The 26,953-nt window shown below is 46.7% G+C and overlaps 1 protein-coding gene across 1 annotated transcript in view; it reads left to right on the forward strand.

The window, feature by feature from the left end:
• The window catches only part of CUX2 (cut like homeobox 2), a 241,997-nt gene extending 218,313 nt beyond the window's left edge, over window positions 1–23,684 (forward strand). Inside the window, exons 16-22 of the mRNA XM_083753146.1 lie at window positions 1,111–1,212; window positions 3,643–4,424; window positions 5,448–5,607; window positions 14,734–15,003; window positions 17,560–17,748; window positions 19,915–20,188; window positions 22,380–23,684. Coding sequence (XP_083609272.1) covers window positions 1,111–1,212; window positions 3,643–4,424; window positions 5,448–5,607; window positions 14,734–15,003; window positions 17,560–17,748; window positions 19,915–20,188; window positions 22,380–23,151 — 2,549 coding nt within the window. The 3' untranslated portion in view covers window positions 23,152–23,684. The remainder of the gene's footprint in view (window positions 1–1,110; window positions 1,213–3,642; window positions 4,425–5,447; window positions 5,608–14,733; window positions 15,004–17,559; window positions 17,749–19,914; window positions 20,189–22,379) is intronic.
• The last annotated feature ends 3,269 nt before the right edge of the window (window positions 23,685–26,953 follow it).

The raw sequence follows: 26,953 nt of genomic DNA on the forward strand, positions 1-26,953 counted from the left end.
ATACAATATAGATTAGAAAACACTTTGCTTCCTTTTCACGCTCACCCAAACCCAACCACCTGAGGCAGGTACCTCGCTCTTCCTAATGGTAGGGCCAGCTCCGCTATTCTCCTCCCCAGCGGTTATTTTTATGTTGTGAACCACCCTGTGGTCAGTTACATTTCCCCTTTATCTCAGAATGGCTTAATTTGGCTTTGAGGCAGTTCTGGGGCAACTCTGCCCTTTCATGTGTTGTTATGCTCCCAACTTCAATCAGCCAGTGGTCAAGGATGATGGTGAGAGGGCCATAATTTCTGCCTCCAATCTGAAAACAAGAATAGTGTGCCTTTTCCTCTAAAGCAGCGGTTCTCAACCTGTGGGTCCCCAGATGTTGTTGGACTACAACTCCCATCATCCCTGATGTTATGTACTGAAGTTCTCACCCTGGGCCAGCAGGGGGATACTGAAGATAGTTCAGGTCCACATATGCAAATAAGGGATCGAAAGTGACGTTCAGTGATTGGATAGTTACAGAAAGTTGTGACAGTTACATTGTCCTGGAGCTCTATATAAGCAGGCTGGCTGTACCCTTCAGTTCAGTTCTGTTCTGGCCTGTGAATAAACAAGAGCTGTTTGAAGAATCGCTGTGTCGTCTGATATGTTCACCCACAACAGAACACCTGAGCTCTGGCCTTCCTAGCTAGGGGTGGTGGGAGTTGCAATCCAACAACATCTGGGGACCCACAGGTTGAGAACCGCTGCTCTAAAGCGTAGTTTTAGCCCAAAGCAAATTTATACAGATTGAATCTATTAATCCGGGTGTGGAGTACCACACGCCAGCCTCTTGGCAGTTCCCCTTCTGGGCTGGTCCGCATTGCTCTTGTTTCAGCCCCTTGCCATCCTTCCCCTCCAAGCCTTGGCCTCGCAAAGGCAGGGCCCAACAGCCGGGTTCCTGGTCTCTTTCCCGTCATGGCATGCGACTAATGGTAGGAGACGTTTCCTTCCAACAGGGGCTCCTAAAAATAGCTGAGCACTGGCGCCGGTAAATACTTCCCTGACATTAACACGAGCTGAGCTGGTACAAAACACGAGGCAAGTGGCAGGCCTCAAATGTTGTGCTTCTTTGATCAGGCAGCATTACGCCCAGGATTAGGACGCCAGAGACAGGCTCTGACGATGCCATCAAGAACATCCTGGAACAAGCCAAGAAGGAGATAGAGTCACAGAAAGGAGGTAAGGGCCGTGAGGAACCACCAAGGTTGCCCTCGGTGGCATCTTAATATTTTGCAGGTTTGGAGTTTGTCCAAGAATTCAAGAGGGTCTTTCGTCCGGGCAGCTGGATGGAAAAGTGAGCTACGAATCAACCTCTCCGCAATGGGACAGCATCCGGCAACTATCCAGGAGGGGTTTTCCTCCCCAGTAGTCCTGGATTATACAATATAATGCTACTGAATACTGTTTGCATCATCATAGTACAGTGGTACCTCAAGTTAAGAACTTAATTCGTTCTGGACGTCCGTTCTTAACCTGAAACTGTTCTTAACCTGAGGTACCACTGTAGCTAATGGGGCCTTCCACTGCCGCCATGCAGCTGCCACACAATTTCTGTTCTCATCCTGAAGCAAAGTTCTTAACCCAAGGTACTATTTCTGGGTTAGCGGAGTCTGTAACCTGAAGCACTGTATAGTGGTATCCCTTGTTTGTGTGAGACGGAGGAGGGCTAGGAATGTGTATTTTAAGGAGGTGCTTGCCATGTGCAGCTTTTACAATTACTTTCATTTTCTAAAAAATCATTTTTTTACAAAATAAATAAATCTACCCCATTATTCAGGAGCATTTTTCTAGTTGATTAAAAGCTTTTTTCCATTTGTTAATCAATTAATTGCTTAAAAGTTGAAGCTTTCTACTTTTTATTTATTTCCGGTTATTACCCCTTTCCTTCTGCTGCTCAAGGCAGTAGTGCATAATAAGGAGAAGCATCTGGGAGCTCCCAGGCAATCTTTTCTTCAGGCACTGACCAGGCCCAGGCCTACTTAAGTAAAAGGAAAAGGGGGGAAAGTTCAAGCATATTGTCAGGGAACTGCCATCAGTGCCAGAGGGAGAGAGCAAAATCCAGAGGGATTCCAGAGAGCGTCCCGCGATGGGGAGAGGCAGCCCATCTTCTGGGGAAGAGAATCAGCGTAGCACCAGTGGAGAAGGGGGGCAGATGGGGGAAGCGGCGAGGCGGACCCATGACTCCTTGACGGGGACCAGCAGGGAGAGTAAGGGTCCTCCGCTGCCCACACCCTCCTTGCGCAGAAGGCTTTCGCGCAGTGAGAGTAGGAGGAGACTAGGCGTCAAAGAGCTTCTTTGCCGGACAGAAAAGGTTCACTCAGGCAACCCAGCCAGGTGTTTGCACCGGCTTACTCACGAGCAACCCCTAGAACCATTACAGCAGTGTTACAGGCACTTGTGTGTGTGTGATTGTGTACATTTATGTCATAAAACATAATTCATAAAATTTATACACCACTTGATTGTAAAAAACAACAACCTCAGATTGGTTTGCATTTTCCATGTACGTTACAAACAGAATGAAAGAAATGCAACATTAAATTAAGGTACAGAGGTACCTCGGGTTAAGAACTTAATTCGTTCTGGAGGTCCGTTCTTAACCTGAAACTGTTCTTAACCTGAAGCACCACTTTAGGTAACGGGGCCTCCCGCTGCCGCCACACTGCCGGAGCACGATTTCTGTTCTCATCCTGAAGCAAAGTTCTTAACCCGAAGTACTATTTCTGGGTTAGCGGAGTCTGTAACCTGAAGTGTATGTAAGCTGAAGCATATGTAGCCCGAGGTACCACTGTAATGAGGATTAACATCAGAATGGCTTATGGGAACTATCAGGAATGATTATGAAAAGCAGTAGAAATATGAGGTAATCAGATCCCGCCCCCCCCCCTGACCTCGGACCATGGTGAAGTCCCCCCCAATTTTTTTATTTGGTCTGTTGGGTTATTGAATAATATGCATAATTTGGAATATATGATGTGGTTTGATTGGAATGTTAAAATGGAAAATTTAATATTATTTTTTAAAATAATAATAGGGGTGGCAGGTTCATATATTTAAAAGGGGTGGGGGTCTGGGGCAGGTCTCCCACGCACTAGATTGTACATTCAATTGGTCCAAGATTCCAGTGGCCAGATTCCTGCCTGAGTTGCTTTCACATCTCATATAACTCTCTTTGTAAAATAGCTGAACTGATTGCCGTTTTGTTTCCTGGCCCAATTCAAGGTGCTCACATTGGTGTTTAAAGCCCTCAATGACTCAGGCCCCAAGCACCTGAAAGACCACCTACGGACTAAGGTTACCTGACGTCCCCGTTTCCCGGGGACAGACCCTGGATTTACAAATCAGTCCCCATACAAAATCCATTGAAGTTGAATTGCCATATTTAATGGCATTGGAGTATATTCTATTCTATTCTATTCTATTAATATTAATTTTCAATGACTGAATCTGTGATCAGCCTTTTATTAGGATGCCTTCGTTAAAATCTGATTGGGTAGCACGAGGGCTAGGGAGGAGAGACCCCGTTTAAAAGTCCTTTAAGGTGTCTCCATTGAGCTCCAGTGGCCTCCCTCTTTCTACCCTCCTCACCTGTGCGCCTTCCTTCCGCAGGGGACACCAAGAGCTCTGCGGTGCCCCAGGTGATCGCCAACGGAACCTGCGGCAGCAACTCTGAAGACGCCATCAAGAGCATATTGGAGCAGGCCCGCCGGGAGATGCAAGCCCAGCAGCAGGCCTTGCTGGAGATAGAAGCGGGGGGCGCCAGCAGGCCTGTCGCCACCCCCCCTGTGGAGCGCTCAACCCTGGCGACGGTCAGCCAGAACATCGTCCAGGCTTACATCAAGCAGGAGGAGGGCATGCTGGGCCCAAACGCCGGTGGCAGCACAATGCAGAACCCCCTGACCGTGCTCTCCCCTGCGGCCTTCGTCCAGAGCATCATCCGAAAGGTCAAGTCTGAAATCGGGGACGCCGGCTCCTATTTTGACCAGCACTGGGCTTCCGAAAGGAGCTTGCTGAGCCGTCCGTACACCTCCGTGTCGCCTTCCTTGTCCTCCTCATCCAGCTACTCCAGCATGGCCAATGGCCGGGCGTGGCAGCGGGGCGAGCCCAGCGACGCCAACCCGAACGAGGAAGACCTGGTGACCTCTGAAGATGAGCCCCACAGGGTGATAGAGGTCAAGTCGGAAGTGGCCGGCTCAGAAGCCCAGGGCGCCGGGCGCCTGTCCTATTACCCATCCTACGTGCCAAGGACTCTCAAACCCACCGTCCCGCCCTTGACGCCGGAGCAGTATGAGTTGTACATGTACAGGGAAGTGGACACCTTGGAGTTGACACGGCAGGTCAAGGAGAAGCTGGCCAAGAATGGGATCTGCCAGCGCATCTTTGGGGAAAAGGTACCCCAGCAATAAACATTCAGCCCTTAAAGAAGCTTGTGGCCATGCTTGGCTCAAGAGAGCGTGAGAGAGAAGTGCAAAAGAGAATATTTTTTATTCTCCTGGGCATTTGGGCAGCATTATATAGGCAGAAGGGACACAGGTGGCGCTGTGGGTTAAACCACAGAGCCTAGGACTTGCTAATCAGAAGGTCAGCGGTTCGAACCCCCGCGACAGGGTGAGCTTCCGTTGCTTGGTCCCTGCTCCTGCCAACCTAGCAGTTCGAAAGCACGTCAAAGTGCAAGTAGATAAATAGGTACCGCTCCGGTGGGAAAGTAACCGGCATTTCCGTGCGCTGCTCTGGTTTGCCAGAAGCGTCTTAGTCATGCTGGCCACATGACCCGGAAGCTGTACACTGGCTCCCTCGGCCAGTAAAGCGAGATGAGCGCCACAACCCCAGAGTCGGCCACGACTGGACCTAATGGTCAGGGGTCCCTTTACCTTTTACCTGTTTAACTTGCTGACAAAAGGAGCTAATGTCTTGGAATTAAGAACAGGTGTAATAAGAAGCCACGAGGGGGGAAATAATAATTAAAGAGTGGGAAACAATTTTGGAATATCTGAAAAATTATGGTATGCAAGTAAGTGCATTAGTAGGGTTAACTTAAGCAGTTAAACTTATTTTCTTTATAGAATATTTATTAAGATTTTTTATAGTAATACAATAAAAATTGGAAGGTAAACCATAGACTTATTATACTTCTGAGGACTTTCAAAGATTGACAGACGCGTGTTCATTTGTTTTCAAATATATTAGAGAATTTACGAGTGTACACATTTTGTTTTTGTTGTACTGAATCGTGTATATTATGCAATAAGAACTACAGTGCTATCTAGTATACTGGTCTTCGTGTTGCTTGTGTTGTTTGTTGTGTTAGGTTTGCAACACAGGGGTTTGTTCTTCTGTAGTGGTGGTTTTTAATGGCGGGGCTTGGTCATGGGCCAAGGCCTCCTCCATCTTCCTCATCTCCTGTCTTGTTTCAGGTGCTGGGTCTGTCTCAAGGGAGTGTGAGCGACATGCTGTCTAGGCCCAAGCCCTGGAGCAAGCTGACCCAGAAAGGCCGGGAGCCCTTCATCCGGATGCAGCTCTGGCTCACGGACCAGCTGGGCCAAGGCATGAGCCAGCAAGCCAACCCGCCACACGGTAGGTCCCTGCTGGCCCTCCAGCATGGGGCAGCCTCTTCCTCGGGTCAAGGCCTGGCGGTCAGATCTCCAGGCAAAGCCAAGCCCCCACTGGAAATAGTCCATTCCTCTTCTCGTTGTTATACAGTGGTACCTCGGGTTAAGTACAGTGGTGCCTCGCAAGACGAAATTAATCCGTTCCGTGAGGCTCTTCGTATAGCGGTTTTTTCGTCTTGCGAAGCAAGCCCATTGACAGCTTAGCGGATTAGCGCTATTAGCGGTTTAGCGGCTTTTAGCGAATCAGCTGATAAGCGGCTTATCAGCGGATCAGCTGATAAGCGGTTTAGCGGCTTAGGAAAAGGGGGGGGAGTGGGAAAAACCCGCAGGAACTCGCAAGACATTTCGTCTTGCGAAGCAAGCCCATAGGGAAATTTGTTTTGCGAAGCGCCTCCAAAACGGAAAACCCTTTCGTCTAGCGGGTTTTCCGTCTTGCGAGGCGTTTGTCTTGCGGGGCACCACTGTACTTAATTCGTTCCGGAGGTCCGTTCTTAACCTGAAACTGTTCTTAACCTGAAGCACCACTTTAGCTAATGGGGCCTCCTGCTGCTGCTGCTGCGCTGCTGTTGCACGATTTCTGTTCTCATCCTGAAGCAAAGTTCTTAACCTGAAGCACTATTTCTGGGTTAGCGGAATCTGTAACCTGAAGCGTATGTAACCTGAAGCGTCTGTAACCCGAGGTACCACTGTATATTTATTTAAAACATGCCGCTTTCCCTGACTGAAGGCGGCTTACGGACAAAAATAAGAACAGCTAAAAGCAAAGAATACACACACACACATATATCTCTTCAAAACCTCAGGAAAAGCAACGGCCGTTCGAGATCATTGACTGCAATGTACCACATCAGAGCGAGGGTGGAAATGCCACTCTTTTTCTTTTTTGGTAACAATTTTTATTAAGGTTTTCTTTCCCCCCCTTTCTTTTTTAAATGCTTTGTTGAACTTAAAAGAAATAGAACTTAAACTTAAAAGAAAAAGAAAATAGAATCAAAAACAAAATTCTTCATAGATAACACAAAATCATTAAAATTTGTTACACTTTGTCATCATCTTCTTAAGGTTCCAACGACTTCCTGTCGACTCCATATTTCATTGAATACTCTTTTACTTAATACACTATTTATCTCAGTTACTGTATTAGCAGCCTGTTCTGGGGGCTGGGGTTACCGTATTAGCAGCCTGTTCTGGGGGCCGTGCCTGGGGGGGGGAAATTTTTTTTTTATTTCCCCCCAAAAAAACTAGGTGCGCCCTATTGGCCGGTGCGCCCTTTGGGGCGAAAAATGCGGTATTTTTGCTAATTATCAAGAAAATTGTAGTTTCCTACACATATCCATTGTATCGCAGAAGTTATTCGAAGGCTGCCACAGAGGTTATACTACTATAATAAGATGATTTTTATGGAAACCCCATTTCTCAATAAGCATTAAGGTTTTCCAGTATTGCAATGCAGTATGAAAGAGGAAAACCGTTACAAAATAAGACAAGAGGAACAGGCAGGCAGAGGTCAGAGGATTAAGTACATCTGTCTGAGGCTACTGACTCATCTGGAAAATATATATAACACTGAATAGGAATGAGAGGGTTGAAAATGTGAAGGAGGGAGTCAGAAAGTCCAGTAAGGAAGTCTTATGAGCTTCCAGACATCCCACGAGAAACTGATTTAGGTGATTGTCATTGGCATACGGAACCAAGTCCCACCAAACTGCCCCCAAGAGTCTGGTTTGGTTTTTCCAAATAAAAATCTCACGTGGCAGGTAACCTTTTTCTTGTTAGGCAACCGTTAGTAGATTTTTCTACTTGTTTTTATTATTGCCTGTTAGCCACCCTGAGCCAGGCTTTGGCTGGGGAGGGCGGGTTATAAATAAAAATTATAAATAAAAATTAATTATAAATAAAAATTATTATTATTATTATTATTATTATTATTATTATTATTATTATTATTATTAAGTTGTGGGTGAACTTATCAGATGACACAGCGATTCTTCAAACAGCTCTTGTTTATTCACAGGCCAGAACAGAACTGAACTGAAGGGTTCAGTCAGCCTGTACAACGTAACTGTAACAATTTTCTAAAACTATCCAATCACTGAACGTCACTTTCGATCCCTTATTTGCATAACTATCTACAGTATCCCCCTGCTGGTCCAGGGTGAGAACTTCAGTACATAACAATTATTATTACAGTGGTACCTCGCAAGACGAATGCCTCGTAAGATGACAAACTCGCAAGAAGAAAGAGTTTTTCGTTTTTTTAGTTGCTTCGCAAGACGAATTTCCCTATGGGCTTGCGAGTTTCCTTTTTCTTAAAACCATTAATACTATGGGAATCGGTGCTTCGCAAGACGAAAAATTCGCAAGATGAAAAAACTCGCAGAACGAATTAATTTCGTCTTGCGAGGTACCACTGTATTATTATTTATTCCACAAAAGGTTGCAGTCAGGGATGTGGCGTTTCCACCTTCAAGATGCTGCGATCTACCAGCTTACTCTGCATAGCACTTAGAAGCTACTTTGATATCAAATTTCTGTTCCTTTCCCTGAGGCTTTGAGATTTATTATTTCCAAATGCGGGGGGTGGGGGAAGCCTGCCTGGAGAACCGGAGAAGGCCAGGGGCTCAGGCCCCCAGGCTGTCCCACCAGCACCCTCCTTGCGCAGTCACCCTGTTTCAATATCTTGTCTCCTCATTCTGAGGCATGCAGGTGCCAGGTAAGATCCCGAGGGAAATGAAAACTGGTCTTTTAGTTTTGTTTGTCAGCTTAACGTTTGTATGGTTCATTAACAGTGTCCATGTACTATATCTCGGTAATCCTTATGGCAGTGAATCCTCCAATGGTTAATTACAGTAATCCTATACTGTTAAATGGGACGCGGGTGGTGCTGTGGGTTAAACCACAGAGCCTAGAACTTGCCGATCAGAAGGTTGGCGGTTCGAATCCCCACGACGGGGTGAGCTCCTGTTGCTCAGTCCCAGCTCCTGCCAACCTAGCAGTTCGAAAGCATGTCAAAGTGCAAGTAGATAAATAGGTACCGCTCCAGCGGTAAACAGCGTTTCCATGCGCTGCTCTGGTTCGCCAGAAGCGGCTTAGTAATGTACGCCGGCTCCCTTGGCCAATAAAGCGAGATGAGCGCCGCAACCGCAGAGTCGGTCACGACTGGACCTAATGGTCAGGGTCCCTTTACCCTTTACCTATACTGTTAAATCAGGTTATTATCCCTATATCACTGATTGGGGAGACGGCAAATGCCAACAAGTGAGTTTGATGGCCGAGTGGAGATCCAAATTGGGGTTTTTCAGCCTCAACATTCATTTTCTGAGAAATGAACTCTGTTTTTAACCAGTTTACACTCGCTTCAGCAACCTCGGATTGCTGCTTCTTTCTTTAACATTGTACACTCTAGATATACTACTCTTATATGGCAGCCTTGCAAATAAGCCTGCAAAAGTTGCTAGCCTGCAGCGTTCTTTTTTTTGCAACACCTACTAAGTTGCTGGTGGCCTGAATTTCCCTGTTGGCCAAGCCCCTTCTCTGTAGCTAGCATGGAAATGCTGGCCACTGGCCTTTTAGTGGGCTGCTCTTAAAGAAATTCCCTTCTACCAGGAAAGAGATTGTTCCTTCCTCCATGTTGTTGTTTAGTCGTTTAGTTGTGTCCGACTCTTCGTGACCCCATGGACCAGAGAACGCCAGGCACTTCTGTCTTCCACTGCCTCCCGCAGTTTGGTCAGACTCATGTTTGTGGCTTTGAGAACACTGTCCCACCATCTCGTCCTCTGTCGTCCCCTTCTCCTTGTGCCCTCCATCTTTCCCAACATCAGGGTCTTTTCCAGGGAGTCTTCTCTTCTCATGAGGTGGCCAAAGTCTTGGAGCCTCAGCTTCAGGATCTGTCCTTCCAGTGAGCACTCAGGGCTGATTTCCTTAAGAATGGATCAGTTTGTTCTTCTTGCAGTCCATGGGACTCTCAAGAGTCTCCTCCAACACCATAATTCAAAAGCATCAATTATTCGGCGATCTGCCTTCTTTATGGTCCAGCTCTCACTTCCATACATCACTACTGGGAAAACCATAGCTTTTACTATACGGACCTTTGTTGGCAAGGTGATGTCTCTACTTTTTAAGATGCTGTCTAGGTTTGTCATTGCTTTCCTCCCAAGAAGCAGGCGTCTCTTAATTTCGTGGCTGCTGTCACCATCTGCAGTGATCATGGAGCCCAAGAAGGTAAAATCTCTCACTGCCTCCATTTCTTCTCCTTCTATTTGCCAGGAGGTGATGGGACCAGTGGCCATGATCTTCATTTTTTTGATGTTGAGCTTCAGACCATATTTTGCGCTCTCCTCTTTCACCCTCAATAAAAGTTTCTTTAATTCCTCCTCACTTTCTGCCATCAAGGTTGTGTCATTTGCATATCTGAGGTTGTTGATATTTCTTCCTCCATAGCTACCACTAAAACTAGGTGGGCTGGCAGAAGACGAAGGGAGTGGCCAGTAGTTCCTCTGCCAGTCTGCTTACTCACCTGCATGCAATTCCTGGTTGCCTATGACTACCAAACAAGTTGTTAAAGGCAAGGCTGAATTTTATGGCTTTCCTGCCAATCCTTTGAGCTGTTGAATTATGAGTATAAAAATAAAAAAAATCAGGAAGTGTGGTGATGATGGGAACAAATTAGCATGTGGCTAAAAAAAAAAAACAACAAACCCTCCCTGCAAACCACTTCCTCTTAGTACCTTGTAGCATAATTATTTTCTGCTGTTCTTTGTTCAGTCAATACATCTGCGTGGCTTCTGTCTCCAGTGGGGTCCTTATCTCCTTTTTATAGTTATGGGGGGGGAAGGAATAATGCTTTTACAGAACAGTGTGGCCAAAATAATTTTCCATAAAGGCAGTTTTGAAATACGCCTAAAAAAATATGAAAGGTGCTTAAGAAACAAAACAATGCAATAATGGTAAACTTTAAATTTTAGTCCCAGTTACCCTGGGACTGCAGAAGAGAAGGGCTTAAGCCAAGGAACCCCTGGGAGACTGTTGTTGCCTCCTGGGAAGAACATCACTTTAAGGGGGAGACCAGCCAGAGATGGATCCACCACCCTCTCACCACCACAATAAAGTATTCTTGGCTCCCACTGGAACGGGTTCTGGAACTGGAGAGCTGAAAGGAAGCATACTTTGGCCCCATGTATCAGCCAGGGGACTGAGGGATGTGTATCTGTGTGCTCCCTTGTTTTCCAGTTTCACCACTTCCAGAGGGTCTGCTCATTGAGCATTCTTCCTGATTTGCTTGCTCAGGGTTTTCAGGGAAGGTAGTATGACACCCTGTGTTTACTGAGCATTCATACTGATTTGTTTGTGGAGAGGTTATGCGACATTTGTTATCCCACATCTTCCAGTACATTTCCCTGTCACTTTCCTTACTGCAGAAAATAAAGTCAGATAGGAGGAGGAGTGGGTTTATTACGCTAAAGCCACTTGAATTGCACAAAATGAATTTGCTGGTGTGTACCTGAATCCTCAGGACGCGGGTGGCGCTGTGGGTTAAACCACAGAGCCTAGGACTTGCCGATCAGAAGGTCGGCGGTTCGAATCCCCGCGATGTGGTGAGCTCCCGTTGCTCAGTCCCTGCTCCTGCCCACCTAGAAGTTCGAAAGCACGTCAAAGTGCAAGTAGATAAATAGGTACCACTCCAGCGGGAAGGTAAATGGCATTTCCGTGCGCTGCTCTGGTTCGCCAGAAGCGGCTTAGTCATGTTGGCCACACGACCCGGAAGCTGAACGCCGGCTCCCTTGGCCAGTAAAGCGAAATGAGCGCCCCAACCCAAGAGTCGTCTGCAACTGGACCTAATGGTCAGGGGTACCTTTACCTTTACCTGAATCCTCAGTGTTTTGGATAATTTTCATTTTTTTCCTCTGCTTATTAGCTGCCTTGGGAATAATTTGATTGAATGGTAGGGTGCAAATTATTAAATGTTCCTCTATAACTAGGCCTTTGGCTGATTAAACCATCTGTGGACTTTAAATCTGTTTATGGGTGGGTGGGGATATTGGTTTTTGCAAGCCCATGCACTAACCCTACCCCCCCACCCCGGGCCCGGGAGCCAGCTCCATAAATAAGGAGACATGACACAGCAATGTATGGGATTAAATTAGGCCACAACTTTATTAATTTCAGATGTAGGAAACCTTGGCTTAGGCATTGGACAGCATCCCTCTCAGCCCCAGGTTGGGTCAGAGGATGCGCAGGGCATACAGGTATTGTGGGGGAGACTGCCCCAGCCAGCCGCCCATTGGCTAGCCAGAAAGGGGGCAGAGCGACAGCTAGGCAGCAAGGAGAGATGTCTCAGAGGCTCGGGAAGCCCACGCTGGGTCGCAAACCCCGCCCACCACTCCGACAGGTGAGCGGTAATTGTTATCATGTTATATATTTCCTGTTTTCATTTTGTATTCTTTATGCTGTAAACTGCCTTGTGATCTTCAGATTTAATAGTAGTGACAATAGTTATACCGTATTTTTCGCTCTATAAGACACACTTTTTCCCCTCCAAAAATTAAGGAGAAATGTCTGTGCGGCCTATGGAGTGAATGCAGGCTCCTTGGTTTCAGCGATAGCAACACAAAGCCTCCGAAGCGCAGAGGGAGCACTCCCTCCGTGCTCCGGAGGCTTCGTGTTGCTTTCGCTGAAGCCTAGACAGCGAGAGGGGTCAGTGCGCACCTGCTGCGCTCCAGAGGCTTTGGGTTCCTTTTGCTGAAGCCAGGAGAGCAAGACTCTCCCGGCTTTAGCAGAGAGGGAGAGCTGCGCAGCGCCCCTTCAGCAAAAAGGGGGGAGAAATGGAAGGGACTCCGTTGAGCAGAGAGGGGGAGATTTTTTTTCTTGTTCTCCCCCTCTAAAACAAGGTGCGTCCTATGGTCGGGTGCGTCCTATAGAGTGAAAAATACGGTAATGCTAAATCTTCCAACATTCAGTTTCGTTGGATGTCCACCAAATCTAGTGCTGTGAGAGAAGGAGAGAAAATTTGCTCAACTCACTTGCTCTATGCCATGCACAGTTTTATAAAATTCCACCAGGTCACCTCTAACTCACCTTTGCTCCAAACGAGAAAGTCCCCAAACCTTACTTGCATGCTGGGAATGTGTGGACAAACCCCTGATCTTGTTTTGTATGGTTTCCCAACCCCTTTCCCAGTCTGTTTTGCTCTTCTCTTTTGCTGTGTTTTGTAGACTGTCACTGTTGAAAAAGTTATTTACAAAAAGGGCAGCCAGAGGATCAAGTAGAAATCATTGTTCTCCTAATGTGAAAAAAAAATAAACTTCCCTTGTAGTAGAAGTGTCGGGTAATTCCCTAAATGCTTCAATACATTCCCCTGTTTTGTAAGCTGCTTCACAAATCATATAAACTCTTTATCTTATATATAAAATCACTGTTACTGCACATCTATCTGTAGAGGGGTATTTTGTATATACCAAAAGAAAAAACTGTGGGAAGAGGCATCATGCCATAGGGTGCTACCAATTTTCCTCGATTACTTTTGCATGTATCAAATGAGCATTAAAGACTCATCTCCTCCTCAATTCTAGACACATTACAAAACAGAATAAAAACACGCTTCGTTGAGCTGCCAGTCTGTCTCTCCATCTCTCCTCTGTCAACTTCTGAAAACATTATTTTCAAAGAGCCATTTGAAGGGGAGGCGCAACAGCCGTATCTTGTTGAACATACTAATTATGGAGGTTGCGGCGGGAGAGGCAGATGCATAAAAACAGGGAGTGTGCGGAAAGATGTGTGGCACCCTATTTTTCAATGCCCTGTGCCCGTTCTCTATCTCTCCCCCATTCTATATACAAGCACACATGTGTTATGGGGAATATGAGAAGTTTGCATGCCTTCTTAGTCAACTAGCTAGGTATCTTTCATAACAATAAATAAGAAAGAGAAAGAGGACGGTTTTAGTGATTTTATTATTATTTTTTTAAAGAGGATACATTCTTCTCTTTTCTTATTTATTTGTTTTATTTGTTTAAAAAAGAAGGAAGTTTCCTGGCTTCAGCCTTCCCACTTAAAATGCCTCCTTCAGGACGGCCTGATTGTGACTATGTACATGCGTGGTATTATTTATTTATACAGTGGTACCTCGGGTTACATACGCTTCAGGCTACATACGCTTTAGGTTACATACTCCACTAAGCCAGAAATAGTGCTTCAGGTTAAGAACTTTGCTTCAGGATAAGAACAGAAATCGGGCTCCGGCGGCGTGGCGGCAGCAGGAGGCCCCATTAGCTAAAGTGGTGCTTCAGGTTAAGAACAGTTTCAGGTTAAGAACGGACCTCCAGAACAAATTACCGTATTTTTTGCTCTGTAAGACTCACTTTTCCCCTCCTAAAAAGTAAGGGGGAAAGTGTGTGCGTCTTACGGAGCGAACGCAGGCTGCGCAGCTATCCCAGAAGCCAGAACAGCAAGAGGGATTGCTGCTTTCGCTGTGCAGTGATCCCTCTTGTTGTTCTGGCTTCTGAGATTCAGAATTTTTTCCCCCTTGTTTTCCTCCTCCAAAAACTAGATGCATCTTATGGTCTGGTGCGTCTTATAGAGCAAAAAACTACGGTATTTTGTATATACCATAAGAAAAAAACAGTGGGAAGAGGCAGAGGGAGAAACATCAGGCCATAGGGTGCTACCAATTTTCCTCGATTACTTCTGCATGTATCAAATGAGCATTAAAGTCTCATCTCCTCCTCAATTCGTGACACATTACAAAACAGAATAAAAATACGCTTCGTTGAGCTGCCAGTCTGTCTCTCCATCTCTCCTCTGTCCACTTCTTCACACAGCACATCGTCGGACTCTGGAACGTGTTTCCCCAGGATGCAATGATGGCCACCAACTTGGATGGCTTTAAAAGACGGTTAGACAAGATTCAAGGAGAAAGGGCTATCGATGGCTCTTGTGTTTTGCTCCCTGGCTTCTCACAGGCATCTGGTTAGCCAGTGAGAACAGGACCAGCAGGTTGTTGCTCCGTTCCTTTCTGAATTTCAGGTGGTCCACCATTCCCTTATGCCCCCCCCTCCCCGCATAATCACAATGTTCCCTTTTTTGTTGTTCGCAGCCAGTCCTGGGGAGGCTGGCTCTTCCCCTTCCCCACCACCCAGCCCCTCGGAGCAAGAGAAGAGCCCCCCTGAGCCACTGAGACTTGCCCTGGAAAGCAGCAAAGAAAACCAGCAGCCCGAGAGCAGATCCGGTTCCTCGCTCAGCGGGAAGATCTGCCCCAGCAGCCAGGCGTCCGTCGGCATCCAGGAGATTGTGGCCATGTCACCGGAGCTGGACACTTATTCCATCACCAAGAAGGTCAAGGAGGTCTTAACGGATAACAACCTCGGTAGGCGTGCTCAGGGGGGCAGCCGCCGGCGGGGGGCAACGTACTCTGGGACCCCAGTTCAGCTTGCTACATGGACGGAGGCCATGAAGAGGTTTTCGCCATTGATCTAAGGCAAACAAACTACAACCGCAAGATTTCCCTGGTCAGGAAACTCTGTTTTGAACCAGTGCATGTTTAATTTTAATAATAATAATAATAATAATAATAATAATAATAATAATAATAATAATACATTTTTATTTATACCCCGCCCTCCCGAGCCAAAACCGGGCTCAGGGCGGCTAACAACCAATAATAAAAACAAGTTGATCAAAATACAATTTAAAAGATTAAGATACAATATTAAAACAATTAGGGAGCAATCTCATCATAGGAAGAGAAAGGAAAAAGAAAAAGGGGGAGGGAATCAAACTGATTCTGAGCCAAAGGTCAGGTGGAACAACTCTGTCTTACAGGCCCTGCGGAAAGAGATCAGATCCCGCAGGGCCCTGGTCTCATGAGGCAGAGAGTTCCACCAGGCCGGAGCCAGTGTTGAGAAGGCCCTGGCTCTGGTTGAGGCTAATCTGACTTCCTTAGGGCCCGGGACCTCTAGGGTGTTGCTATATATGGACCTTAAGGTCCTCCGTGGGGCATACCGGGAGAGGCGGTCCCGTAGGTACGAGGGTCCTAGGCCATGAAGGGCTTTAAAGGTCAAAAGCAGCACCTTAAATCTGACCCTGTACTCCACTGGGAGCCAGAGCAGCTGGAAAAGCAGTAGTCACAATTTGCCCCCCGATGGCGGCTTCTCAGCACATTTTAGTGCCACGGAGGTAAATCGAAGGCAATGCGGCAAGGAAGAGCTACCAACTGGTTGGTGTGTGTGTGTTGGGGTTTCCACCAGCTTGTTTCTGGCCCTGCATCACCTCCACTGAGCCAACTAAATAATATTTGCATTGGTGTAATGTATACCTGTCTTATGGCAGTCACATATTTATTTATTAATGATCTGCCCTTCACCTTAAGGTCCCAGATCAGGAGCTCAATGTATCCCGTGATTCTGCAGAAGCAGAGTGTCAGCTTTTGGGTTGGGGGTTTTTGTTTTGTTTGTTAGAAAGCAAGTTTCTAGACCTTATGAATACGAAGTTTAAAAGTGTGAAAGCATGCACAGCTTTCTAATTTACATAGATCAGTGGTCTTCAGCGGGTTCAGACCTGAGACCCCAGCTCTGGCTCCCAAGCTCCAACATGGGACCCACTTTCACATTTTCACTTGGTTTGCATTTGATAGTGCTAAGAAAGCACATTATTAATCCTAGAATGGCAATTCACAGAGCAAAACGCATAGTGCTACCAGTGCCAGATTTACGTATAAGCTAAACACTCTCTTGGGGGCCCCAAAAAAGTTTAAAGGGGGGAAAAACTGGATGTATATTTCCAAAACATAAGATAAAAAACAAATAAACTAAAACCTACATACAGCAACAGTGTTTTGTGTTGTGTAGGCTCCTATGATAAGTAATGAGCCCCGCCTGCTAGCCTGCTCCCTAAAATATCACTGGTTTGCTCATTTCTATATATAGGGTACCTACATTCTGCATGGACTGCTCCATAAATTACCATATAGCATATACTCAGTGCAAAAAAACAGCAACAATTTGTTGTTGACAAAGGACAGCTGGACATATAAAGGGCCCCATTACCTTCAGTAGCTTAGGGCCTCATCAAACCTAAATCTGGCCCTGAGTGCTACCCAGTACTATTTTTCTAGAGAAATGAACACCTCCCTCATGATGTGTGCACAAAGCAGCTTACAGCAAACATTCAAAACATCAAGATACAGAGCACTGGAAATAAAAATATACAAAATACAGAGCATGTCAGTAAATCCAAAAATGACAAAAGTTAACAATTTAGCAGACTCTGAATGAATTCAATGTTTTTAAAACAACAACAAGGCTTAAGTACATAAATCCAGAGTAAAATGAGAATTAACCCAATCTTGGTCTGAAGGAGCATCTCCACCCCCATTGTTCAGCCTGGACACTGAGGTCCAGCACCAAGGGCCTTTTTGCGGTTCCCTCACTGCGAGAAGCCAAGTTACAGGGAACCAGGCAGAGGGCCTTCTTGGTAGTGGCGCCCTCCCTGTGGAACAACAACTACCAGACTTTCAGAAGACATCTGAAGGCAGCCCTGTTTAGGGAAGCTTTTAGTGTTTGATGTATTACAGTATTTTAATGTTTTTTTGGAAGCCGCCCAGAGTTCCTGGGGAAGACCAGCCAGATGGGCGAGGTATAAATAAATTATTATTATTATTATTATTATTATTATTATTATTATTATTATTATTATTGGTCCCAGCACAAAAGACCTGGATCTCAGCCCTCTGGGTCACCCACAAACAGTTCCCCTAGCTGCAAGGACATCTGTTGCTTCTGAGATAACAGCAGCATCAAAACAGTCCCTCTAAGGTGCTATTCACTTACGTTACCTCTTTGCTGGAAACAGCCAGTGCTGCAGTTAAGTTTGTCCTCAGCGGCACACCGCAGTCTGAACTTCCAATTTCTCTCTCTCCTGCTAGGTCAGCGGCTCTTTGGAGAGAGCATTCTGGGCTTGACTCAGGGGTCCGTCTCTGACCTCCTTTCCAGGCCCAAGCCATGGCACAAGCTGAGCCTTAAAGGAAGGGAGCCCTTTGTCCGCATGCAGCTCTGGCTGAACGACCCGCACAATGTCGACAAGCTGCGGGACATGAAGAAGTTGGAGAAGAAAGGTGAGGCAGGAGAGGGTGCCCATGCCGGAACTGCTTGCCTTACTGGGCCGGCGTCGCAAGCAGCAGCTGTGTGACACCTGGGGAGATGGCATGATTTGTGGGGACCACACCTTCTCCAGGGATGCTGTAAAGCTACAAGGGACCAGGCCTGAGATAAAAGTTCCTGCCCCCAGCATGCCTCCCCTTTGAGCTGAATGGGTAATGCCTCCTTCATTGGACGTACAGTGGTGCCCCACAAGACGAATGCCTCGCAAGACGAAAAACCCGCTAGACGAAAGGGTTTTCCGTTTTGGAGGTGCTTCGCAAGACGAATTTCCCTATGGGCTTGCTTCGCAAGACGAAAATGTCTTGCGAGTTTTTCTGACTTTTTCCCCCTTTCCCCCCCCCTTTTTCTAAGCCGCTAATAGCGCTAATCCGCTAAGCCGCTAATGGGCTTGCTTTGCAAGACGAAAAAACCGCTAAACGAAGAGACTCGCGGAACGGATTCTTTTCGTCTTGCGAGGCATCACTGTATTTAACTCCTTCATTGTTTTCAAACAGAGGTTGTGTGAGGTGGGAGTGTGGTTGCTCGTGAAGATAACAGCCTGTCTTTACAGGATTTATTGAGTGCAAAACTTATGCGCAGTGCAGAAATCCAAAAACTATGCCTGCCTTAATCACTAGCAGATTCAGGAAGTGCCTTCTTCCTGTTTGCCCTCCAACATAAAAGCCCAGGAAAAACCCCTCTCCTCCTTTTATCCTTATGTGAAATTCCCCGGCCAAAGCTATGCCACGGAAGAGGTACATCCACTTCCCTGGGAGTGGTGCTTTGGCTCCTCTCAGCCTGACTGAGCCTTTGCCTCATCGTCCCCCCTTTCTCTCGTCCTCCATGTCTCCTGAAAGCACCCCCTCCCCAGACTCTGACGACGTGGAGCTGCTCAACAGAGGAGGAGGCTGTCTGTACGTTCCTGTCTCTCCCCCCTCCCTTGAAAGCAGACCCCTGACAGGTTGCATGGCCATCTATCAGGGAATCTTTAGCTGTGATTCCTGCATTGCAGGGGGTTCAACTAGATCAGTGTTTCCCAACCTTGTGCCTCCAGATGTTTTTGGCCTACAACTCCCATCATCCCTGACCACTGGTCTTGCTAGCTAGGGATGATGGGAGTTGTAGGCCAAAAACATCTGGAGGCACAAGGTTGGGAAACACTGAACTAGATGACCCTGAGGGGTCCCTTCCAACCCTGCAATTATAAGATTCTGTGATATGCAATAAGGATGAGCGAATCCTTTCCTTCTATTTCTATCTGGGGGCGGGTTGGGGAGAGACACTGCATATCTGGAACATCTTTCCACAAAAGCCAGTGGTGTCTGGTTTTTGCAAGGGTAAATGGAGTTTCTTCAAAGTCTCCATTTGCCATTTAGCTCCCTTCTAAGCTCAAGGGTGCCTTCCTTGTTCCTCCTCTCCAGGGTGCTGCCTGACTTCCTTTTGCAAATGGCCCATCCTTGACAACCTTGTGCCTCGATTCTATGACTGGCTTCATTCTGCACTCGGTCACCCATGTATTCTTTTATATACAGTGGTACCTCTGGTTGCGAACAGGATCCATTCTGGTGGCCCGTTCACAACTTGAGCTGAATGCAACCCACGTCTGCGCATGTGCAGGTCGTGATTTGCCACTTCTGCGCATGTGCATGATGTCATTTTGCACATCTGTGCATGCGCGAGCGGCGAAACCCAGAAGTAACCCTTTCCAGTACTTCCGGGTTGCTGCGGGACGCAATCTGAAAGCATTCGACCTGAAGCAAACATAACATGAGGTATGACTCTCTCTATATATAAAAATAGCTCACAGATAACTTTTGAGAAACCGTTGCTTTATTTAGGGCACACATCCAGAACTTTCTATTCCTGAGTTACAAAGATCAGTTGCACCCCTAAAGTGTTCTTGTGAGTTTTCTGCTTAGTGTCTTTCTTGTGCAATAGGTTGAGTTCTGGCTCTGGGGAAATATCTGTTGTGCTCAGGTCCTGCGTGCAGGCTTCACACAGGCATGTGGTTGGCCACTGTGAGAACTGGGTGCTGGACTAGATGTGCCGTTGGCCTAATCCAGCGGCCTCTTCTTATAGCCTGATGTTTAAATCAGGACCATAAGAATGCATTTTAAGGATCCTTCCTCCCTTCCCTCTAGCCTACCTGAAGCGTCGCTATGGACTGATCAGTGCCGGCTCAGACAGCGAGTCCCCCAACACCCGCTCGGAGTGTCCCAGCCCCAGCCTCCAATCTCAAGACTTCAGCCTTCTGCAGATCAAGAAGCCAAGGGTGGTCTTGGCTCCCGAGGAGAAAGAGGCCCTGAAGAAGGCTTATCAGCTGGAGCCATACCCTTCCCAACAGACCATCGAGCTGCTGTCTTTCCAGCTTAACCTCAAGACCAACACAGTGATCAACTGGTTCCATAACTACAGGTGAAGAATCGGGCCGGGCGAACTTTCAACCCCTTCCTTTCCATATTAAGGTCTCTGGCCAGGGCTGCTTTAAGTCCGGGGTGGGGGCCCGCAGGCCAAAGGGCAGAACACAGCCCTGGCTGGAATGTGTCCTAGTTGCATGATAGGTGGGAGGTGTCAGTGTTAAACCACAGAGCCTAGGACTTGCTGATCAGAAGGTCAGTGGTTCGAATCCCCGCGACGGGGTGAGCTCCAATTGCTCGGTCCTTGCTCCTGCCAACCTAGCAGTTCGAAAGCACGTCAAAGTGCAAGTAGATAAATAGGTACCGCTCCGGCGGGAAGGTAAACAGTGTTTCCATGCTCTGCTCTGGTTCGCCTGAAGCAGCTTAGTCATGCTGGCCACATGACCCGGAAGCTGTACGGCGGCTCCCTCGACCAATAAAGCGAGATGAGCGCCGCAATCCCAGAGTCGGCCACGATTGGACCTAATGGTCAGGGGTCCCTTTACCTTTATTCTTGCAGAGTATTGCTGCTTTTATTCTTAAAAAGTTGTCTTCTCCAGCCACGACCGACAGCTTTTTACACACACCAAATGCAACCAGCCTTCTACCATCCAACCAATCCACAACCCAACACTAACATTGACCACTCTATATATACAGGTACAATTTGGTGAAAGGTTGCATGAGTCATTTCAGGCCGCTGACTCATGCTGACTTAGTTCTTTTAGCATTAAAGAAACAGTGGCCAATTTTTAGCCGCGACAGGAAAGAGCGAGGTGCGCATGCAAAAAAGCTCCAGTTGTGACATGTGAAAGGGTCACACCCGTTGGCCTGGCTAATTTTGTCTCTGGCCCCCACCCACCACTGGCACGCGGCCCCAGGAAGATTTCCTCCCCAAGAATTGCAACCCTCAGATTGATAAAAAGATTCCCCACCCAGGTGATCCATTATAGCAGTGTTCATTTGAAGATGAGCTCCACCTCCGGGCGGTGAAAGGAATGAGGCACCGCAGTGCACTTCCATATTGTCCACTCATCTCTAATGCAGTCAGGATCTGATCACGGAAACTGCTTAGGCGGTGTGGGCTGCTTGGTGCATTGATGGTTCTCGTGCATTTTCAAAGGGCTTTGCAGTCTTTGTCCTTACGACACTCCCAGGGAGTGAAGCCACTATGATTCCTGTAATAATAATAATATTTTTATTAGTCATACCCTGCCCATCTGACTGGGTTGCCCCAGCCACTCTGGGCTGTTCCAGCATATACAAAAACATAATTAAACATTAAAAAGCTTCCCTGTGCAGGGCTGCCTTCAGATGTATTCCCAAGGTTGTATAGTTACTTATCTCCTTGACATTTGATGGGAGGGCATTAAGGGTATCATTAAGGTAAGGCATTTTGGCTGAGAATAGTAAGAGTGGCCCATGCCAGAGGCGAATTTAGGGGAGTGCAAATGGTTTGCTGGCACTGGGCACCCAGCTGAGAGGACACCACCAGGGGCACTGCAACAATAACAAACAATGGAAGGTGAGAGGCGTGTGTGTGTGTGATGTCACACAGGGTGCCACTGAAATTTGAAAGCCCAAAGTCCACCACAGCCCATGCTCACAGAATGAGTCAGCGGCAAAAGTGGGCCTTGAACCCTAAAACCTTCTTAGCCTTACTGCATGATGCTCCACCCTAAGTTCTCGAGGTCTTCTTCAAAGTTTATCTTCAAAAATATTGCAAAATTAAGGATTGCTAGAAAGATGTTGGGAAAAGAAAATTATGTGGTTTTAGTAGAAATGACATAAAGGTTTAAGTTAAAATGAGTTGGTGAAAGAGAGAATGTAAAATTATAGTATATTAAGACAAATTATTAAGATTAAAATAAGGTTGGAAGGATTTGCTGAAATAACAAATTGAATTAGAATACAAAAATGGGACATTTTTGGCGTGAGGAGGTCAAGGAAATAAGTGAATGTAAGCAAGTGATGTACAGGTTTGACTTGTTTTTTTATATTTTTTCTTCTGTTTTTTCTGGTTTTTGATGATTTTTTTTTAATATGTATTTTATATGTATTGTTTTTTCATTTTTTCTTTGATTGTTATTATTTTCTCTTTTTTTCTGTAATTTTTAAAATCTTAATAAAAATTTATTTTATTAAAAAAAAAAAGTTCTCGAGGTCTTCTGCTGTTAGCCGCCCTGACTCCCTGGCCTTTTCCCCGGCAGGTCGCGGATGCGCCGTGAGATGCTGGTGGAAGGAGCGCAGGAAGACACAGACCCGGAGCAGAGCACGACGCCAGCCAGGAACTCCCTCAAGGACCCTCCTCCCCAGAGCCCTGACTCCGAAGACGAGGACAGGAAGCCCACCTTCAGAGACGCCGAGTGCCAAGGGGAAAGCGAGTCCCTGGTCCAGATCAAGGAGGAGCAGGTGGAGGACTGTGCAAACCACAGGGACTCCTGCAGCCTGGATGGGGAGATGGATCCTCATTCCAGGTCCAGCCTCAAAGAAGAGCCGGTGGAGGCAGCATATACAGGGAGCCCAAACGAGGCTCACAATGTGACATGGGGCAGCGCCCCACATAACAAAACACACGTCCCCGGGGCTCCCGATTACCCCTCTTTGCATAACCCCCTGGAGTCAGACAGCAGCGAGAGGCCTCACCCGGACCCCATTAGCTTTAAATCGGCTTCTGAGTCCTCCCGGTGCAGCTTGGAGGTCTCTCTGAACTCCCCATCCGCAGCGTCCTCGCCGGGCCTAATGGTGTCCGTCTCTCCCGTCCCGTCCTCGTCTGCCCCCATCTCCCCATTGCCACTGAGCGCCGTGACTGCCAAAGCGCCGAGTTCAAGTCCTGCCACGGATACGGGCTCGACGCCCCCGAATGCCAAACTGAACACAAACATCCAGCGGCGGCACGAGAAAATGGCCAACCTCAACAGCATCATCCACCGGCTGGAGAGAGCAGCCAACCGAGATGAAACCCTGGAGTGGGAATTTTGAGGAGCCTGAGTCAAAAAGAAATAAACTACCCGTATTTTGTTGTCCAGGTTTTAGATGCTGTTGAACAAGCTGGTGAAGCAGGGAGTGGTAGCGGAGTGTGTACAGAAATAGATCTATCTAGCTATATATATAATATACATATATCTATTTTATTAATTTCCTCGACTACTAAGGAAGAGAGATAAACCAGCTCCATTTTGTTGAACAAGAGTGGTTAAACAGCTACGCTGTAGCTCCTTTTCTTAGCTCCTGACGGGAAGATAAAGTTGACCTTGTTTGTTTTAAATGTGAAAACGGAAAAAAACAAACAAAAACCCACTTGGGAACACTTTTAGAAGAAAAAAACATATTAAAATAATATTTATAGACCTCTTTTAGATATTTTAATAAAAGGAAACTTTGGAATTTATTAACAGCTCAAGCTGCTTTGATATTAAAAGATAGCTATAAACTGTATCAGTTGTGTCATTAAATGTCCACTGAAAAGTCTTGTAGTTTGCCACTGGATGAGATTAAAAATAATTTAAAAATTTAAAGATATAACCCAGACTCATTGATCAAAGCCATCAAGAAGCACTATGAGACTGACCAAAATTTTGCTAAACTTGATCACCGAGGGGGGGGAGTGGGCGCATTTTCCTCCCCCACCTGTCTGTAAGACACAGTGTTCGTGCGACATTTTCCAGGGACTTGTCTTATAGTCCACGAAGACTCTAAATTTGGAATCCACGATGTCATCCTGAGTCTGTTACTTAGTTCTGGTGGTATGTTTTGGAACCTGTTCGGTTGTTTTCCTTTTTTCTTTCTTTCTTTTTTTTGTAACATGGGGGCGGGAAGTGTTGCGTGCCGTTGTATATGTTGTAGAGATATGTTTGCAATAGCCTTCCTGAACAAGATGTAGCATGGTTTGAGAACTGACTCCTTAGTCGGGATGCTTTCCTCTAGCAAGTGACCGGCCAGAAACCAAAGCCAAGGAACACGGCCAGAAACGTCATTAACGAAGCAGCAGCAGCAAGCAAGCAAGCAAACAAACAAACAAACAAACAAACAAACAAACAAACGGCAGCCATGCTCTTCCTCCTGCCCGCTATTTTAGAAAGTAGCATCTTTTGTTTCAGAAGGGTGTGTTTGGCAGCTTGAAAAATATTGTGGTGCGTTTGGTTTTTGGCAAGGACAGACTTCAATAACCAGGACACCCCATACAAAGGTTTACATTTTTGGGGGGGTGTGAAAATCACTGCCTTTTTGCTTAGCTCAGTGTTTCGTTTCTGGAAGGGAGCAACCAGCTGAGTTTCTTGCCTACAAGAGTATGGAAATATAGAGGAAATGTTGGTTCATGCTCAGTTTGTTTTCCACCCCACCCCACCCCCAATTGTCAACCCAGTCATGAGTTCCCCATGTGCCCTTATTCATTCCAAGGGAGACCGTACTGCAGGCTTAGAGTAGAAGGTCTGGGGTACATCAAAGGACTTTTAGGCTTGTGCCCAGGACTCTTGTGTTTTTAACAGACCCCACTGGAATCCCAATCAAGTCAAGAATCTCCTGTCAGATGTGGGATTCAGCTTCCTAAAATGGAACACTTCCATTTTCATTTATTTATTTTTTTAAGTTTCTGGTCCTCATTGCTGTGAAGAGAAGCTTGAAAGTGTATTGGCAGTGCGTACTGAAAACACAGAAGCTGGAGTAGATTATATGTGTGCTGAGCACAACTTCCAGTGTGTTAAGAAGATGGCGCTTTGGACCCTGACCTCGTTTCCCACAGCTGACATCCTCCATCACCAACCACAACAGTTCTCCATCTTTCCTTCTTCCTAGTTTGCCTGCACTTACCAAGAAAACGCCCTTTGAAAGCTTTATGCAAATTTGCACACACTTATTTTGCATACTAATTCCATAGCGCATAATATGCTTGTATGATGTATGGCATTATTCATTAGAGGGGGGTGGGACGTATTATGCAAAGTAAGTTTCTGCAAATGTGCATGCTTTTAGTCTGACCGTCAAATTCATTTTTCTTTGGTGCAGAATTGGCAGGGAAGCAGGGGTGGCCCCGGCCTCCCAGAAATCGGTTGGGGGCTGCAATGTACGTATTTTTTGCTCTATAAGACGCACCAGACCACAAGACGCACCTAGTTTTTGGAGGAGGAAAACAAGAAAAGAAATATTCTGAATCTCAGAAGCCAGAACAGCAAGAGGGATTGCTGCGCAGTGAAAGCAGCAATCCCTCTTGCTGTTCTGGCTTCTGGGATAGCTGCACAGCCTGCATTCGCTCCATAAGACGCACACACATTTCCCCTTACTTTTTAGGAGGGAAAAAGTATTATAGAGCAAAAAATACGGTAGTTTTCATTGATAGCATAGAACCCGTGCTAAGAGAAGTAGGAAGGGTCATAGCTCAGCTAGGAGTGTGCATGCATTGCACACAGAAGTTTTCGGGTTCAATCCCTGGCATCCTCAGGTTGAGTTGGGAATGCCCCCACCCTCAGATCCTGGAGACTCACTGCCACTTAGGGTAGAAAGTTGTGTGGACCAAGGCTCTCACTCTGTATAATGCAGCTTCCTAGGTGGAATCTGGCCAGGGAGCGCTTAGAGGAGGATCACTGACCAATTTCCCCCCCCCCCCATGTGTCTAGGTGGGACACTTGGTCAGTGAGTATATATATCTCCCCAGAAGTGGGCAACTCTCCCCCCCCCCAAAAAAAATGAAAACCCAGTCAAATGAGGACTTAAGGATACACAGTCTATCCTAAATTGATCATGGAAAGTTGCATCAACTGGAATAGAAAAAGAGAAAGCTTAAGTAAGTTAGTATTTAAGAAGAGGTCAGACTTTAGGGACGCGGGTGCCGCTGTGGGTTAAACAACTGAGCCTAGGACTTGCCGATCAGAAGGTCGGTGGTTCGAATCCCTGTGACGGGGTGAGCTCCTGTTGCTCGATCCCTGCTCCTGCCAACCTAGTAGTTCGAAAGCACATCAAAGTGCAAGTAGATAAATAGGTACCGCTCCAGTGGGAAGGTAAAACGGCGTTTCCGTGCGCTGCTCTGGTTCACCAGAAGCGGCTTAGTCATGCTGGCCACATGAGCTGGAAAAACTGTCTGCGGACAAACGCCAGCTCCCTCGGCCTGTAAAGCAACCCCAGAATTGGTCACGACTGGACCTAATGGTCAGTGGTCCCTTTACCTTTACCTTTACCGACTTTACACCTCTGGGTGAGACATTTAGGGTAGACTGTGCTGCTTCTGACAGGTGTTCAAAAAAGCACAAAAAACCCATTGGAGCTGTAGGGCGAGAGCTATCCAAAATAGGGGCAGTTGCATGCTGCATCTGTTGCATTCAGGAGAGCTGTTCCGTGGCCATCTACTCCAAGGGCAGGTTTTGCTGCTTCAGCTCTGCATCAGCAGTAACAGAATGATCCAAACAGATGATGCAAGAAGGCTGCAGAATCACCTGGTGAAGGCTGGCCGGGAGGCAGACTAAGCAGGCCTACCCACCCTTCCTTTCATTTGTCTACTTTGAGCTCATGTGATGTGAGGAGCTTTTCCTTCAACTATTTCCTGCTTTCATTAAATTATGTCTCAGGACACCTGCATGTCCCCCCCCCCCCCAAGCAAGAGTCAACCTCTCAAAAACAGCTCACAGTAATAATAAAGCAGCAGCTAAAACATTTTTACGGTTGGCGGCAAAGGAGAACATTTAAAAAAGCCAGCTAGGACCACAACACAGGGCTCCCCATCCCACCCTGAGAGCTCTGCAAAGGAGCCACCATGACCTCTGGTGGCATCAGGGCAGGTTTTTGAGTCAAT

This window comes from Podarcis gaigeae (genome assembly GCF_964106915.1).
Source record: "Podarcis gaigeae genome assembly, chromosome: 8".
NCBI lineage: Eukaryota > Metazoa > Chordata > Lepidosauria > Squamata > Lacertidae > Podarcis > Podarcis gaigeae.